The sequence below is a fragment of the Bemisia tabaci genome, chromosome 10, assembly GCF_918797505.1.
Source record: "Bemisia tabaci chromosome 10, PGI_BMITA_v3".
Classification (NCBI taxonomy): Eukaryota; Metazoa; Arthropoda; class Insecta; order Hemiptera; family Aleyrodidae; genus Bemisia; species Bemisia tabaci.
Genome location: NC_092802.1, coordinates 30,772,436 through 30,788,753, shown reverse-complemented (window position 1 = coordinate 30,788,753; position 16,318 = coordinate 30,772,436). Strand labels below are relative to the sequence as shown.

Genomic DNA, 16,318 nt, shown 5'->3' with positions numbered 1-16,318 from the left:
AAAATCTTGGGGTTACGATGAATTCCTCAAAAATTAACAAATTCGTTGCACCCGAATCACATACTGTCATTTAAAAGGAGGAGTCGTGTCGTAAAAGCATTTGGCTGTTGAAAATTTTCCTCCGATAAAATACATAATTCCTAGAAGACCTCAAAATGTTTTCTTGACCTACTTTTAGATCTAACAGATATATAATAGATAATAGACACAATGAAAGTATGTGTAAAATGCTCGTATAAATTCTACTGAAAATACACAAAGGTTTTTTCTAAAGAAAAATTGTATCTTATACGAAACTGCACGTTTGTTATCTTGAATGTTCGTTTTACGACAAAAGATTACGTCGAGCCATGCATTTGCATGAATTTAATTCATTGCTGTGATAATAATTATGCTGATTATGATGTTTTTGCCGGCTTTGTAAAATCATTATACAGCATCGATGAAGTTACGAGAAAGTTATGATTGAGTCTAAAATGCTGCAACGAGCAGTCGTGGCCGAGTGGTTAAGGCGTCTGACTAGAAATCAGATTCCCTCTGGGAGCGTAGGTTCGAATCCTACCGACTGCGAAATTATTTTTGGACGTTGCGGATGGGCATAATTTAACAAGAAAGGGTTTTCCGGAAAATTAAGTTCAGACTATGATAGAATAAGAACAGCGTTTAATTCCAGGCTACTTTTCGTATAACTTAAGTTAATATGGACGGGAACTTTTTCGGTTGATTGTAGATTTGAATTCCTATTATTCAGTTACATATTTTGTCGCCGCTGCTTGTTTACTTTTAATTCTCCTGAGCAAATTTAATTATCCATTTGCTAAATACAATCCGAGCTTGTGTATAAGTAAACGATGTGGTTAAAACTGCGATGATGGCGAAGGAACCCCGACAAGGCCAGCGTGGAGGCTACTTCAATATTAATCTCCTATCGCACTACTAAGGCGCAACGATACAACTATTCGTGCTCTTCGGAATGCGGATGGTATCACGCCACAATTGAAGGCGTTTCCGAAACCGCCAACTTTTCATACCAGGACTCATGTGTCGCGAATAGGGTATTACTGCATGCGGTCTACTAAAACGGGCCGGCAAATATTAAGTACTTTCACAGTACTGTTTTAGTACCTTTCTAAAAAAATTCAGGACCTCATAAACAGGAAAATGCAGTATTTTTTTGGTACTTTTAAGTGATGAAAGAGGGTTATTCAAAATCGGCGATTTTGCCCCCCTCTTGGATTTTGCTCGGAGTTGGATATGTCGTTCCCTATCACAAGACACGCCTTTTTCCGGCATTGGCAAGTTCACCCGAATTTTTTCCTGCGCGCTACAGCGTTGCCAAGTTGAAAACAGGCAAATTACGTAAGTGACGTTAACATTGAGCTATGAAGTTGCGGTTTTAACACAAATTCTCTAAAAATTGTGCACTTTTAGGAAATGACCATGTTTTTAATGTCGCATTAATTTTAAGATGCATTTTTACCAATTTTTCGATTTTTAAGTGAACAAAGAATATAGGGCAAATATCGACCAAAACAGCAAAAATTCAAGTATTATGTTTAATCTTGGCAACATTGGAATACGTTCAGTTTAATTTTATTGTTCATTATCATTAAATTCTGCTCATGTTGTTCATTAGTTTAGTCAAGAAACATTCTCTTAGTCGGAAAACAAGAAACGTAGTACAAAAACTGCTAAAAGCGCCGATTTCGGTGTCTTTTTTCAGTTCGCTGCTTGTCGCGCGTTTAATTTTTTCCGTGAGAAAATTCAACGAGTTCTAACTGTGAAAATAACCAATTTTATCGTCTGATCAACTCCTGGCAAGTTTTCGGCCATAATCTGCAAAAAAGGCCGATTTTAAGCCATTTTTGCCAAATTTGGAAACTTTCGGGCAACAATTTTTTTAGGAGATGCTCAAATTCGGATTCAGCGCGCGGGAAACCATGGAATTGATGCTACCCGGTGTTTTTGGAGCCTCAATTTTCTATCTGCCTGGACTCAACAAGCGTCGTCGCTCCATAAAGCTGTTTACAAAAATTATGATATCTCGCGAACCAAAAGTTTCCCTACGAGCTATAACATATCGATGGATGCGGAATCAAACGAACTATCAATTAGACAACTTTCCATTCAAATTTGAAGATAGCTTTTTGGGGTATTTGCGGATTTGTAAAATTTGTCGAATTTAAAAATAAAAAAATCGGCAACAATGCATGTTGAAATTAATGCGACATTAAAAACATGGTCATTTCCTAAAAGTGCGCAATTTTTGAGTATTTCTGTTAAAACCGCAACTTCATAGCTCAATGTTAACGTCACTTACGGAATTTGCCTGTTTTCAACTTGGCAACGCTGTAGCGCGCAGGAAAAAATTCGGGTGAACTTGCCAATGCCGGAAAAAGGCGTGTCTTGTGATAGGGAACGACATATCCAACTCCGAGCAAAATCCAAGAGGGGGGCAAAATCGCCGATTTTGAATAACCCTCTTTCATCACTTAAAAGTACCAAAAAAAAATACCGCATTTTCCTGTTTTTGAGGCCCTGAATTTTTTAGAAAGGTACGAAAACAGTACTGTGAAAGTACAGTTATTTGCCAGCCCGTTTTAGTAGACCGCATGCAGTAATACCCTATTCGCGACACATGAGTCCTGGTATGAAAAGTTGGCGGTTTCGGAAACGCCTTCAATTGTGGCGTGATACCATACGCATTCCGAAGAGTACGAATAGTTGTATCGTCGCGCCTTAGCAATGGGATGGAAGATTAATATTGAAGTAGCCTCCGCGCTGGCCTTGTCGGTTTTCTTTTGCCGTCATTGCAGTTTTGACCGTATGTTTAGCATAGCAAACACATTTTTCAAGTGTCTCTTCTTGAAATTTCGATGTTCAGATGTGAATTACGGTACTCGATTTCCTTGGTCCATTCTCCGCGAACGTACGAATTTTTCCAAGTCCGGCAACACGCCCCCCGAGCCCCGACCCTCCTAGCGTGCCCGTCGATATTGAGTGATGGTAATTCGTAATCACCACTCACTCACTCGTTGCTCTCCGCAAAAACCACAATCAAATCACCCCGCCCCCCTCTCCGCAGCCCCCGACGGTGAACTTTAGAAGCTCGCTCCGTCCATCTTCGACATGTCTGCTAGACGCCTGCGACTGGCGCCCCAGCATGGACCGACGGACCCTCCCCTCTCCGGTGAGGCTGATTGTGAGCGCCGGTATGACCGAGGAAATTGAAATTCGTAACCGAGTTGTACACCGCCGCCGTGCTAAAGAAAAACGCCGTATGAACATCCGAGAGTTGCCAAATTTCCCTTGATAAAACATGAATTTTTGACGACATTTACGCACATTTTTCTCTGAAATCTTCAGCTATTTTAGATTAAATTTTGTACTAAATAGTCTGAAAATTTTGGAAAGAAATATTCACAATTATCCCAGTAAATTCGGTTTCTATCGAAGGAAACTTGGCAACGTCTGAAGGCTGATACGGCGTTTTCCTTAGCACGGCAGTGTACAACTCTGCCGTGCTAAGGAAAAACGGCGTATGAACATTCGGAAGTTGCCAAATTCACTTCGATAAAATGTTTACTTTGGAGGAAAGATATGAATATTTTTTCTTGAAATTTTCAGGGACTTCAGATGAAATTGCGAACAAAATTATCTGAAAAATTGGAAGGAAAATATTTATGAGCTTACCAGGAAATTCGTGTTTCATCACAGGAAAATTGGCAACGCCAGATGGTTCATACGGCGTTTTCCCTTAGCACCGCAGTACAGTATCCGAGATTGGGGACTCGGTCCGAGCAATTAGCGAGTATCATAACTCGAGACTTTCTCAAGCAATCTTCGTGGAAAAATCGACGCTGCACTGGAAAAAAAAACACATTGGATCTAGAGCCCAGACTCTTGAAAACATTGACAAGAAACAATACTCTTGATTCAATCGGATTTTTGTTTGAATCAAAACGAAATCCGCTTAAATTAAGAGGCTTGGTTCTTGATTTAAGCTAGATTCTGATTGAATCAAGAGTACTTTTTCTTGTCGATGTTTTTGAGAGTCCGGACTCTAGATCCAATGTGTTTTTTTCCCAGTGTGTGCAATCCTACACGCAGTTTGTGATGTATGTTAGGATGGATGCATGTTTATAATACAATGAAAAAGAGAGTGACTTTGACATGATTCCCATAGAAAAATTTAAAATCACGTCTCTTAATCCAGGGTTGCCACAGAATTTGGAAAATTAAATTCCCTGACATTTCTTGATACATTTTGGTGAAATTCCTTAACGATAGAAAAAATGATAGATTGTTAAAAAGACATATTTAGAAATAGTTTCCGGGCAAAATTTGTTGTTCGGAACGTCAAACCCACTCGAGAAAGCAAATGAAGGTGATTTGACGATTTTTCCTTGACATTTTCGTCATTTTCCGTGACATGTTCAGGTTTTCCCTGACTTTTTAAAATTCCCGGACATTTCCCGGTTTTCCCCAGTATTCCCTGACTATGGCAACACCGTTAATCGCGTGTTTGAAAATGTAAGCGCCTACACGTTTAAAAATAATAATGTTTTTTTTCGTCATCAAAAATGAGTCAAGTCAATTTACCGGCATAGCTCGAATCAAATGAAACTTCAAATTAGACGTGATGGATCACTAAACATGTGGTGACTTTGAAGAATATCATATATGTTTTCTCGTCAAAATTTGACGAGGAATATAAGTTGTGCAATAAAAATAGTAGACTGATTTAGTGAACCAAAACAAAACGTCAGTTACAAATTCCGTGTGAGATAATTATTATGTTAATTCATTACAATTAACACATTGACAGGTCATAGGCCATAGGCCAACTAACGACTCATTAAACACGAGAAATTTAAATAGCATGGAACACTTTTCTTTTATTTATTAAATTTCTATTCGGCCTTAAAATCAGCAAATTTTAGCCATTATCAACCGATATTGAGCGTGTTTTTCATACCAAATATCACCAACAAATTTTGTCATTCTCCTGAACTTATAAATATTGTGGAGAGGACAAAAGGAGAAGAATGCGAAATCTGATACTCAACGTATACACAGCGTTCAGATTTGGACTACATTTCACGATAAGGAACTGATATTTCCGGCTCGTTTTAGAAAAAGCCTATGTGCCGTTAGTTTCCTGGGGAGATGGGCGCTTTCGTGGATGAGTTAGAAATATGAGTTATTTATTGCAAAATGTAGTACATTTATTCCTATATACGAGAACACGCTTGAGCACTATCGTCTGCACGTGACCAGAGTAGCTCTTGATAAGCACAAAAATCATCCCCGTCCGTGATCTCTCGTCGCACAATTGGAAATTCATAAAAATGCTAAGGAAAAACACCGCATCAACATTTAAACATTGCTAAATTTCCCCGGATGAATTACTCATTTCTGGGGAAAAGATGAATATTTTTCCTTGAAATTCTCGGATACTTTAGATCAAATCGTAAAAAAAATTCTTCAAACGAAAAACTGGAAGAGAAAATTCATAGTTTTCACAGAAAATTCGCATTTTATAAGAGAATATTTGGCAATGTCTGAAGGCCCATACGGTGTTTCTCCTTTATGTGGCAGAATTGGATGAGGTTGGACATGGTATCTTTGACTTAAGAACTGCAAATTTTGATGTTTACAATGTCGTCTTTAACATTTGAAGGGCGTTCTTCCTTTCTGAAGAGAGCAGCAAATACAAGCAGAGTATTAAAAATGTAAACACTGAAGATAATGCGATTTTACTGCAATATCCTCTATTTTAGAGTCAACATTATTTTTCAAATACAAAAAATACAGATGCAAAAGGCCAACTAAAATTATTAAAAAACAACTGAGGGAGAAACAATTGCAAAAATTACAGTATTTAATTAAACTGAAATGCATGGCTGATAGCGGGGAAAAAAGGCGCCAGACTTCCCGGAGACACACTATTGGCAGATCGCGTTCATTAAGAAGATCAATGGCCATGAGCTAAATTTTTTTATTATTTTCTTCTGCCTCGCCTCCCCATTTTACTGCTAGCCGCCCTCCCCCCCCCCTCCCTCACTGTAACAGTTCCAAGATTTCAGATCGATCGCACGGCCAGACCTTTGTTCTTGTCTCGCTGACTTTTTACTGCTACAAGGAATTGACGCGTTGTCACAAATACAATAATAAAAGTAATGTTAACTTTCTTAGATCTGCTTACATTTCACTGATTTCTTCACAGAAATTTCATTATTACTGAAATGAATAACTACTGAAGTGAAAAATTCTTCAGGCTTGGGTCAGGAGGCAGAAATGAACGCAGAAACAGTGCGAGGGAAAAAACTTAGACCAAGCTGAAGCCCTAATTTAATTACAGACTAGTTTCTTTCATCTATATTTTCTCAGCGTCTGAAAATATCCATGATTATGTTTCCGGGTAAAGACGCTGAAGGGTGAGTTGAGACACACAGAAAACAAGGTAGACAGATTTAACATTCCTCTGAACTGATTTGGCGCCAATCTTGTCCGGGTTCTCTATCAGACGATTTCCACCAAAAGACAGTTTCTCAGAGGATGCAGAAAATTAACAATCTGCCGGTTGATTATTGAAATTGATAGACAAAGTTATAGACATGGGAGACAAAAGGGGTATTGGCGATCATATTAGTGGAAGTGGGTGGTTGCAATGGACAATGGAGTAATAGAGAATAGACTAACAAACGGCAACCCGTAACCCTCGAGACATCCCTTAGTTGGTTCATCATTGTATTCCTTAGTCTATAGGAACCACCAACTTCAACCACAGGATCGGTCCAGGCTCTATATGTCTTCTTTGTCAATAGCTTTGTGTCTATCAATTTCAATACTCAGCCGGCTGGCGATCTTAGGATCGCGGCAAACACGATGCATTTTTTCGGTTTGAGGCGATTTTCAAAAATGATTATTTTTTTTTTCATGACCTTCTTGCGGATTTTCCGCACTTTTTCAGTACTTCCGGACCTCCGTTGGAAAGTCAGTACTATTACCGGACTTTCCGGAATCGTAGACACCCTGGAGTAGCAGACGGTGCCCTCTCCATATACTCTAGGCTCCAGAACACGGTGCGGCCGCGGCGCGCGGCGCTCTCATAGAGAAATTCGTCATTATTACGATCCATTGTAAGATGACATCGTCACCCCCCCCCCCCCGCCTTGTCTACACGGGACGTCGCGTCGTCGTCGGGACACGCAGCGTTACGAAACAAAGCGTCCGCGCAGAGCGTGGATCGCGGATCCGAGCGCGGAAATGAGCTCGCTCCTTCCGCGTTTCGTGGCTCGTGCCCGCTCGTCGTTGCCAGGAAGTGCACTTTATCCCATGGAAACCCGTATAAAAAATCCACGTTACGATCTGGCAACCTCGAGGCTCGCGGAAAACCGGGAACTGGGAGTAATAACTGGAGCCGTGCCTCGGATCATGCTGTGTCGTCGCTCCTGTGGCGTGAATCGATTTTCACGTGAACCCTCCTCTACGCATAACAACGTGCATTCCAGGGCTCATGGGAAAATAGAGATACGCCCTTACGTCCAAGAGGCGACGATGCGAGAGTGAACGCAGAGCGCGGTTAACCGTCCTTTCCGATCTCGCCTGGGCTTCGGCTCATCGGGATCAAAGACAATGCTTTCCTGAGACCACGCATTGTTAGAGCACCTTCAGTACTTTGCCGTGCTGAGGAAAAACGCCGTATGAGCATTCAAACGTTGCCAAAATTCTTCACAGGAGATGTTTGTTTTTGACGAAAATTACGCGCGTCTTTCCTTGAATTTTAGGTTGAATTGGACCACGTAAAGCAGAAAGGAACCAAGCCACATCAGCTATTGCCAAAAACTGGGCAGTTTAATTTTTTCCATGAAAACGGTAGTGCGGATTTTTGTGAAAATTTTCTTGAATTTTCTGCATAGTACGAAGCAAATTCCTTCAAGGTTTTAAAGAAATCCGCACAAACGTTCTCTTGTTAAAAATTAAAGTGCCTGTAGTTGAATTTGGCAATGTGTATAATGTGGCTTGGTTCATTTTTTTATACATTCGACGCGGTCCAAGAGTGATCCAGTATATGGGTCTCTCGTGGGTTCTCGTTAGTATAAGTGGACGTATTTCTACCAAACAGACCTATGTGGAGGTGAGAAATATGGGGTGAGCTCTAGAAAGCTGCATAAGAAGCAATGTAAAAGTGGGCGTGATTCCTTTTGAAGAATTGGAAAAGCGGGATTTTACATTCTATCAATCAGACCTATGTGCCAACTGAATGCGAGATTCATGAGCCGCGGGCATGGCAAGAGAGCCTTGTGGACAGGGCTCATGAGTTAATGCGCCCCGACGACGATTACCCCCTCGCGCGTGTGCTCGATCATTGCCGCTGACGTCACTGGAGCTTTATTATTCTCATTCACTCTTACGGCCAGAGAACTAACGAGCACACCCCATATTTCTCACCTCCACATAGGTCTGTTTGGTAGAAGTACGTCCAAGTCTAATGCGTATACCTACATTTTTTGCACATTTTTGGGCAAATTTCAGTGAATTTTTTGCATAGTACGAAGCAAAATCCCTGAAATTTTCAAAGAAATCCGCACAAACCTTCTTTTGTGAAAAATCAAATTGCCTCGTTAAATTTGGGAATAGCTGATGTGGCTTGGTTCCTTTCTGTTAAACGCGGTTCAACAATCGATTCTTGATGGGACAGCTTGCCTTGCATAAAATCGATACTTATAATGGATTTAAATGGAGAAAAACATTGTTGCCAACTTGCAAAATCGCCATCGGTACCACGGCAGAGTAGATCACTTCAAGAAGAGAGCTTAGCCCCTAATCCACTTCTAATTGTCTCTTAGGCCCGACGATCGGTGGCGCGACTTTGATGGAAGTTGCGACTGGTCACAACCATTCTTGCTCCGTGGATGACCGTGTTGCAGACGTAGACAAATGAAGGCGCTCCGATTTAGTTTGCCCTCAGCGCGAAATTGCCGGCAAGATTTTGCCGAGCCGCCGCACAGTGGAGCGAATCGATTAGAGAGGTCGGAGATGAAATTTTGGACTAAAGCTGCAAATTTTTATGTGTATTCCGCAACATTTAAAATTGAAAGGGATGAATCCAAACGAAAATTTCACGAGAAATCCTAGAAAACCACATTTAGAACCTCAAATTTTTGTATAAACGAAGTTATAAGCTTTAAAAGTCTCCAAATTTTGTCTGACCTCTCCTATTAACTCGATCTACCTTGCGCCGAACGAGGGATATGTAATGTGAGGCACGCGCAACACTCAGAGCCGCCACTAAATTGAGAGCCTTACGAAGTTGCGCTACGGGTAATTGCGCTCCAGTCGAGAGCAAATGGCTCGGATTCAATTTATTGCAGGTGAGACATCTCCCAAGTTTCCCCGCGAATTGTTCCGGGAAACCATGCGTGATTTTCTCACTTAGGAGCCTCGTTCCTCGAAAGATGTGGGTTGCGCACCGACTACCTTGCGGCCTTATTTTTGCATAGAGATTGAAGACTGGCACGTGTCTAGGATATTCGCTCCAACCTTCCAGCCCTTTTCTTATTGGAAAATACCCTCTTCGTAAAATGTGCTATGATACATTATAATGCGCTGCCGCACAGTGGCTCGAGTCAATAAGAGAAGTCGGAAAATATCTGAAAACTGAGACTAATATTTTCCAAAATATGAAAAAAAGAAGTTTAAGAATGGAGATGTTGCATGTGTGAGGAATTTGCGATTTGACTACTGATTCTTATGTAAAAGTTCTCGAAGAGCACGATGGTGCCACTGGTATTCTCTGAAATCAACTCCCAAGCTCAAAAAAAGCCCTCAAGTTGAGGCCAAAATGGAGGGGATCTCCCACGCAATCCTGAGAGCCCACCTCTACATCAAGACAAACTCTCCATGCGAAGATAGGGAGCAAATACATTGACAGGGCTGCCACTTTATTTGGGGACTCTAAAGTGAAAACACGGCATCACTGCTAATGTATTAGCTCCCTATCTTTGCATGGAGAGTTTGTCTTGATGTAGAGGTGGACTCTCAGGATAGCGTAGGTTATGCCCTCCATTTTGGCCTCAACTTGAGAGCTTTTTTTGAGCTTGGGAGTTGATTTCAGAGAAACCCAGTGGGACCATCGTGTTTCTCGCAAACTTTTACATAATAATCAATAGTCAAATCGCTAATTCTTTACACATGCAACATCTCCAATAGGAGAAACTCCGGGTTAGGAACCGCTTCAACTGAATGGTGGGCACACGCTGAACATCCGTCAAGCAACGGACGCCGATCCGAGACCTCCTCTTGAGTCCTCTCTTCCCCACACGCGTCGCGCCGGCCGCCGGCCGGCCGCGATGCAATTATTTCGCGGGAAAGGCTCTCATCGAGGGGGACAGCGGACCGGGGCGAAAAGGGAGGGGGGGGGGGGTGAAAAACAGGCTCGGGAGATTCGGACGAGGGGGGCTTACCTGTTTGGCCGTAGGCAAAGATGCAGGCGTTGTAGCCTTGGAATGCGTTGTCCAGGATGTCCCTGCCCACGCGGTTGAACACCATCTCCTGCGAGGCGAACTGCGGGCTCCCATCGTCCAGCGAGAAGAAGCAGTGGTCGAAAGCGAACGTTTTCACCGCTTTCCTGTCGGCAAAAGAGTGGAAAGGCTCGAGTTAGAAAAATATTCGACGTGCGGTTGAGAAAGTTACTTTGTCAAGAGAGGAAATGAGGGGCTTCACTCTTAAGAATCGAGGAGTGAAATTCGGTGCCGGAGTCTGAAATTCGCCCAGAAACCCCGAGTGATATGAGTGTGAAGTGACATTAGTACCGTACAAGCGTTATGGCCTATGCTGCCATGCTAAGGAAAAAGCCGTATGAGCTTTTAGACGTTGCCAAATTTACTTCAATAAAACCTGACTTTTCTTGGAGCGTTGCGAACCGATTCCTTCAAAATGTTCAGATAATTTTATTCGTAATTCGATCGAAGACATCTGAAAATTTCAAGAAGAAATATGAATAACTTTCCTCAAAAATACATGTTTTATCTGGAGAAATTTGGCAAATCTCGAATGTTCATATGGCGTTCTTCCTTAGCACGGCAGTATGGCGCTCCGCAACAAGAAAAGATTCCGCTATGTAAAAGTGTCAAGCTAAGGACGAAAGCCGTATGAACAATCGAGAACTGCCAACTTTCCCCGGATAAGACATATATTTTAGAGAAAAGTTGCGCACATTTTTCTCCGAAAGTTTCAGATAGTTTAGATTAAATTGGAAACAAAATTGTATGAAAACTTGGAGGGAAAATATTCAAAACTTTCCCCAAAAATTCGTGTTTTATCGAAGGAAATTTGGCAACGTCTGAGGATTCATACGGCGTTCTTCCTTAGCTCGGCAGAAAAGTGTGGGTCACTTTGTAAGGAGAATGAATTCCGCTTCACATTCATATCACTCGGGGTCTGTAGGCGCTAAATAGACTCTGGCACAGAATTTCACTCAAAAATTTCTAACAGTGTTTGAGGATAAGCGCGGTTTTTGAAAAAAATTAAGATACTAATAATTTCACCTAAAACTAGTCTTAAACTATATTATCTGAAAATTTGCGCCCAAATTCCGATTTTCAAAGCACCAAAAAAGAGTTTAAAAATTCTATTCGCCCAAGGCTCCATGTAATTTCAAAATTTTAAATACGTAATTCTCGAAACAGCAAAAACTGACGTTTATGCGCTTTGTCCTGCAAGCCTCCCGAATAACTTTTCATGTAAGTTTTAACGATACAGCGCGACGGTTTCTGGCCAAAATATCGTCATCGAGTCATCGACAAGCAGAGAATGGTTTCCATGTTCAAAATTGAAAAATTCCTTGATTTTACGGAACATGCTCTGAAGAGAGTGCCGCACCTAGAATGGTGGCGTTCACGTTCAGCGAGAGTTTTAAATGCCGTGATTTTATCACAATTCACACTCATATGCAATTAGGTAATTTAGAGTCATTTACAGTCATTTTGGAGTTGATTGGTCACTTAGTGTCAATTTCGGTCAAAATAGTTAAAACATCGTCTTTATTAAACAATTAATTATATTCAGAAAAAAAAATACTCGAGAGATGGAAATTGACTGTAAGTCAACCGCACTGGAAAAAGAAACACATTGGATCTAGAGTCCAGACTCTTGAAAACATTGACAAGAAAAAATACTGTCGATTCGATCAGATTTAAGCTTAAATCAAAAGGAAATCCGCTCAAATTAAGAGGCTTGGTTCTTGATTCAAGCAAAAATCCGATTGAATCAAGAGTATTTTTTCTTGTCGACGTTTTTAAGAGTCTGGACTCTAGATCCAATGTGTTTTTTTCCGGTGTTGTCTTTTTCTTGCTTTCCTTCTTTTTTCCTTTCTTTTTGTCTGCTTCTTTATATTCTTCTTCATATTTTTCGTTTGTCCTCTTTCTTCTCTTTATTTTCTGGAAAAATCAAAAGGAAAAGAAATCAAAAGGAAATCCGCTCAAATTAAGAGGCTTGGTTCTTGATTCAAGCAAAAATCCGATTGAATCAAGAGTATTTTTTCTTGTGGATGTTTTTAAGAGTCTGGATTCTAGATCCAATGTGTTTTTTTTCCCCCGTGCGCTGTTCAAAAACGAAACCGCCACCTAGAGTCATAATTTCAGCTTTGACTTCGAACCAAGTTCAAATAGAAAAAAAACCTCGTTGACTTCTGAAAAATAAACATTTCGCTGCTGCGGTACAGAAATTAAACCTGATTTAACGTCTGGAGGGAATGCGGGGGTGTGTATAGTCGTTTACGAGGCCCTTTCATCATCGGCGAGGAAACGCTAGGAAATGCGACCTGGGTGGATTCCCGGGAAAACTCGGCGGTGATTAGCCTGCCGCCTCCAGGGAGAGCTAAGAAATTGCGAACCCGGGTCAAGGGGCGCGCAGCGCGTTGCAGGGTCGTCGCGGAAATCACGGTTTCTCCTCTGTTTCGAGGGCGTTTGGACTTCCTTCGCTTCAGTATAGTTACTCATTCAAACGCAAGGATGCATTTTGAACCAATGCATTGATAAAATTCGATGGTGGTTCGATGTATCGTTTGGTTAAAAGAAAATAGAACACAGGGTGTCTGGCAATTTAAAAAAAAAAAAAAAAAAAAAAAACCTCCTTGACATTTCCTTGATTTCCCTAACAGATACGGTCAAAATACCGGGGAAAAATTCAAAATTCTCTGACAAAAAGGAAAACATTCCTAATTTTTCGACACGTTTGAACTGATCAGATGTAAGTGAGAATTTTTTTCATGTTTTAGGAATATAATGTAATAAATAGAGCTAAATGTACGACGCTTAAACTTATACGAGATATTTTTGTCCCAATTTAAACTTTTAAGACATCGGTAGAAATTACTGCAAAAGTGAAATACGTGAAACATTTTCAGGAAAATTCGTGTTTTTCAATGTTCCTGACGTTTCCCTGACATAAAAATTGCTTACATATAAGATTCCCTGACATGCCAAATTTTTGCAGATTCCCTGAGGACGTTTTCCCTGATTTCCCTGACACCCCCAAAAAAATCCCTGGCATTTCCCGGTTCTGCCAGATTTCCCGGTCGCTAGAAACCCTAGAATATGGCCTCAAACAAGAATTTTAGGATTTAAGTTAGAAAAGCTGAAAAAGAGGAAATTCCTGGTAATTTCACTCTTCACTGCCAAACAGTGCTCATAAGAATAAAAAATCAATCACAAAAACCCGTTCCCACAGATTTCTCGATTAGGCCATGTTTACATGTCGAACCAATCAATATCGATACGATCTCAGCGACAGCACGCCTGCTTGATGTATCAGATACGATTCATCGGTAGAGAAGATAGAAAACAACGAATTTCAGTTGTGGTGCGTAAAAATGGCTACTTTAATTTAATCCTCCCGAGGAAAAACATGTATTTTTATGCGCGAAAATACACCGACAGCCCTGCAGGAAGATTAACCTACTGCGCGTCTTGTTACACCAATTTTAATGAGCTGGTGCTTGAATTAAACCTGAGAGTATGATTGAATGCACTAATGGCGGCGGCGGCGCGGGAAAAGGGACCTCCTGAGTATACTGTTGCACGGATTTTAATCAACTTGCCCTAAAATATTCCTAACAGGGTGACTAATGTGGTTTTTTTATGTGAACTCGGTTTCTTCTAGCTATGACCGTTTTCCAAAAATGATCAAAGCGCGACAGATTTCGAGGAGACCCTTGCGTTGACATTCAAACTTGGAGACTTTTTAAAACGTTGCTCACTTGAAATTTTTGGACCTCTCAAAGAAATCATCGAGTTTTGGAATCTACAGAATGTCTTACCGCGCCCGAGAAGAAGAAATCAGAGAGATCCGCTCGGAAAAGTTCAGTGAGAGCTCAGCTTTTCCTTATTTAGCTTTTTAAGCCCTTTGATATAAATAAAAATAAAGCTCCTGAACTACGCTTTCATCCGAAAGCCAGTTCAGTTACCTATTTCCAAGTAAATGAGACTAAATAATACAGATTTATAAAGCTTTGAATATTTCACAAAATGAGGGGTTGAAAATTCAAACGGTGTTGACGCTTCAACATTGAATTGAAAGCTGTGTGTTTCCCCAGTGAGTACCTTGTCAGCTTTGTTCATTGTTTTCCTCTTCTTCTTTTTCGTCTTTCTTTACTTTTTGGTCTCCTCCTCACGAAAAAGAATAGTTGCGTCTGCCCTTAAAACCAGCCGCTCTTAAGTTCACGTATTTAAATTTAAAAACACTTAAAAATATATTAAAATGAGAAAATAAATCGACAGCGAATTAGTCGAAAGAACATTTTATAATCTTCCCGCACGAACGGTCTTTTTCGTTGTCTCAGGGTAGCGATGAGACAACATGGCGAATTGGCTCATTGCAGCCGAGTTTCTTATCATGATAATGACAGTAGTGGGTGAAAATCGATTTCAAGGGTTTTCGCCGGTAAACAAGAGCCCGCGGGTGGATGGTTCAAGCTCACCGAGTTGCCATACCGCGAAACATGGGTCGGAAAATGAGATTTGAATATCTGTGCGAAACATTTTCCAAAAGGGGTGCCAATATGTTTATAAAGAACATAATTGCTACACGCTGCGCGTTCCATGTTCTATGCACACGGCGATGCGTGAATAAGTAATTGGATTGAAAATGTCAAGGTATGATAAATTGGACCGCGTTTAACGGAAAGGAACCAAGCCACATCAGCTGTTGCCGATTTTAACCGGGCAATTAAATTTTTTACGAGAAAACGTTTGTGCGGATCCCTTTGAAAATGTTGAGGAATTCGCTTCGTACTATGGAGAGAATTCAATGGAAGCACGAAAATCCGTACAACTGTTTTCATGTAAAAAATTACATTAGCCAATTAAATTTGGCAATAGCTGATGCGGCTTGGTTCCTTTCTGTTTAACGCGGTCCAATTGAACCCATGATGAAGCGTGAAACGTTGACTATCAATATATTGAAACTATAGTTTCCCATTTGAAGCTATGGTAAAGACTCGATTATTAAGGTGTTCGTAGCGAGCACCCTGTTTATCGATCCTATTCCACAGGTTTAAATGACCGATCAATCGATAAATCGCAAAGCATGCCACGCCACTGATTTACGGGGGAACGAATAAGGTATCAGTAGTTCTTGATTCAACCAGTCGTAAATTTTCTCCCATTAAAAATGTAAAATCGAGAAGAGACATTTTGAACATAAAAATATGTGCTAAGTCGAAAAATTGTGTGCTCAACCAGTCTGTCAAAAAGCCTTCAGCTTCAAGCACATGCAATAAGGTTATCAATCGACCACGAATAGTTGCATCAAGGCGCTGACATCGACGTGTTTTCGAGACTCATAAACAGTGTCTGAGCCTTGTAATGTGAAAGCAATACCTCAAAACGCCTTCAGCTATTCGTATTTGCAATACGGACATCCATCGAGCACGAATAGTTGCACCAAGGCGCTGACATCGACGTGTCTTCGTGTCCGTCGATAAAGACTGCTCTGGTTTGTGTGCAGTAAGTCAGAACGCCTTCAGATTTTTGCATATGCAATATGGACATTCATCGAGCACGAATAGTTGCATCAAGGCGCTGGAATTGACTCGTCCTCGGGTCTATCAACAAAGACTGAGCCCTGCACTATGTGTGCAATTTTTCAAAACGCCTTCAGCTTTTTGAATATGCAATATGGACATCCACCGAGCACGAATAGTTGCATCAAGGCGCAGACATTGACTCGTCTGCGTGTGCATCGCGGATCTATAATTGAACAGAGTTTTAAAATACGCACCAAGTCTCATTTCGGGGATAAACACGAGCTA

General features: G+C 40.9%; 1 protein-coding gene and 1 non-coding gene across 3 annotated transcripts in view; one reads left to right on the top strand and one right to left on the bottom strand.

Moving 5' to 3' along the window:
* Positions 1-16,318, bottom strand: part of Khc-73 (Kinesin heavy chain 73) — a 114,396-nt gene that overhangs the window by 58,300 nt on the left and 39,778 nt on the right. For both annotated transcript variants that reach the window (XM_019042104.2, XM_019042105.2), the window contains exon 3: positions 10,473-10,636. In XM_019042104.2, the coding sequence (XP_018897649.2) occupies positions 10,473-10,636 (164 nt within the window). The remainder of the gene's footprint in view (positions 1-10,472; positions 10,637-16,318) is intronic.
* On the top strand, positions 489-570 carry TRNAS-AGA (transfer RNA serine (anticodon AGA)). The gene has a single exon. It is a non-coding gene; the product is annotated as a tRNA-Ser (tRNA).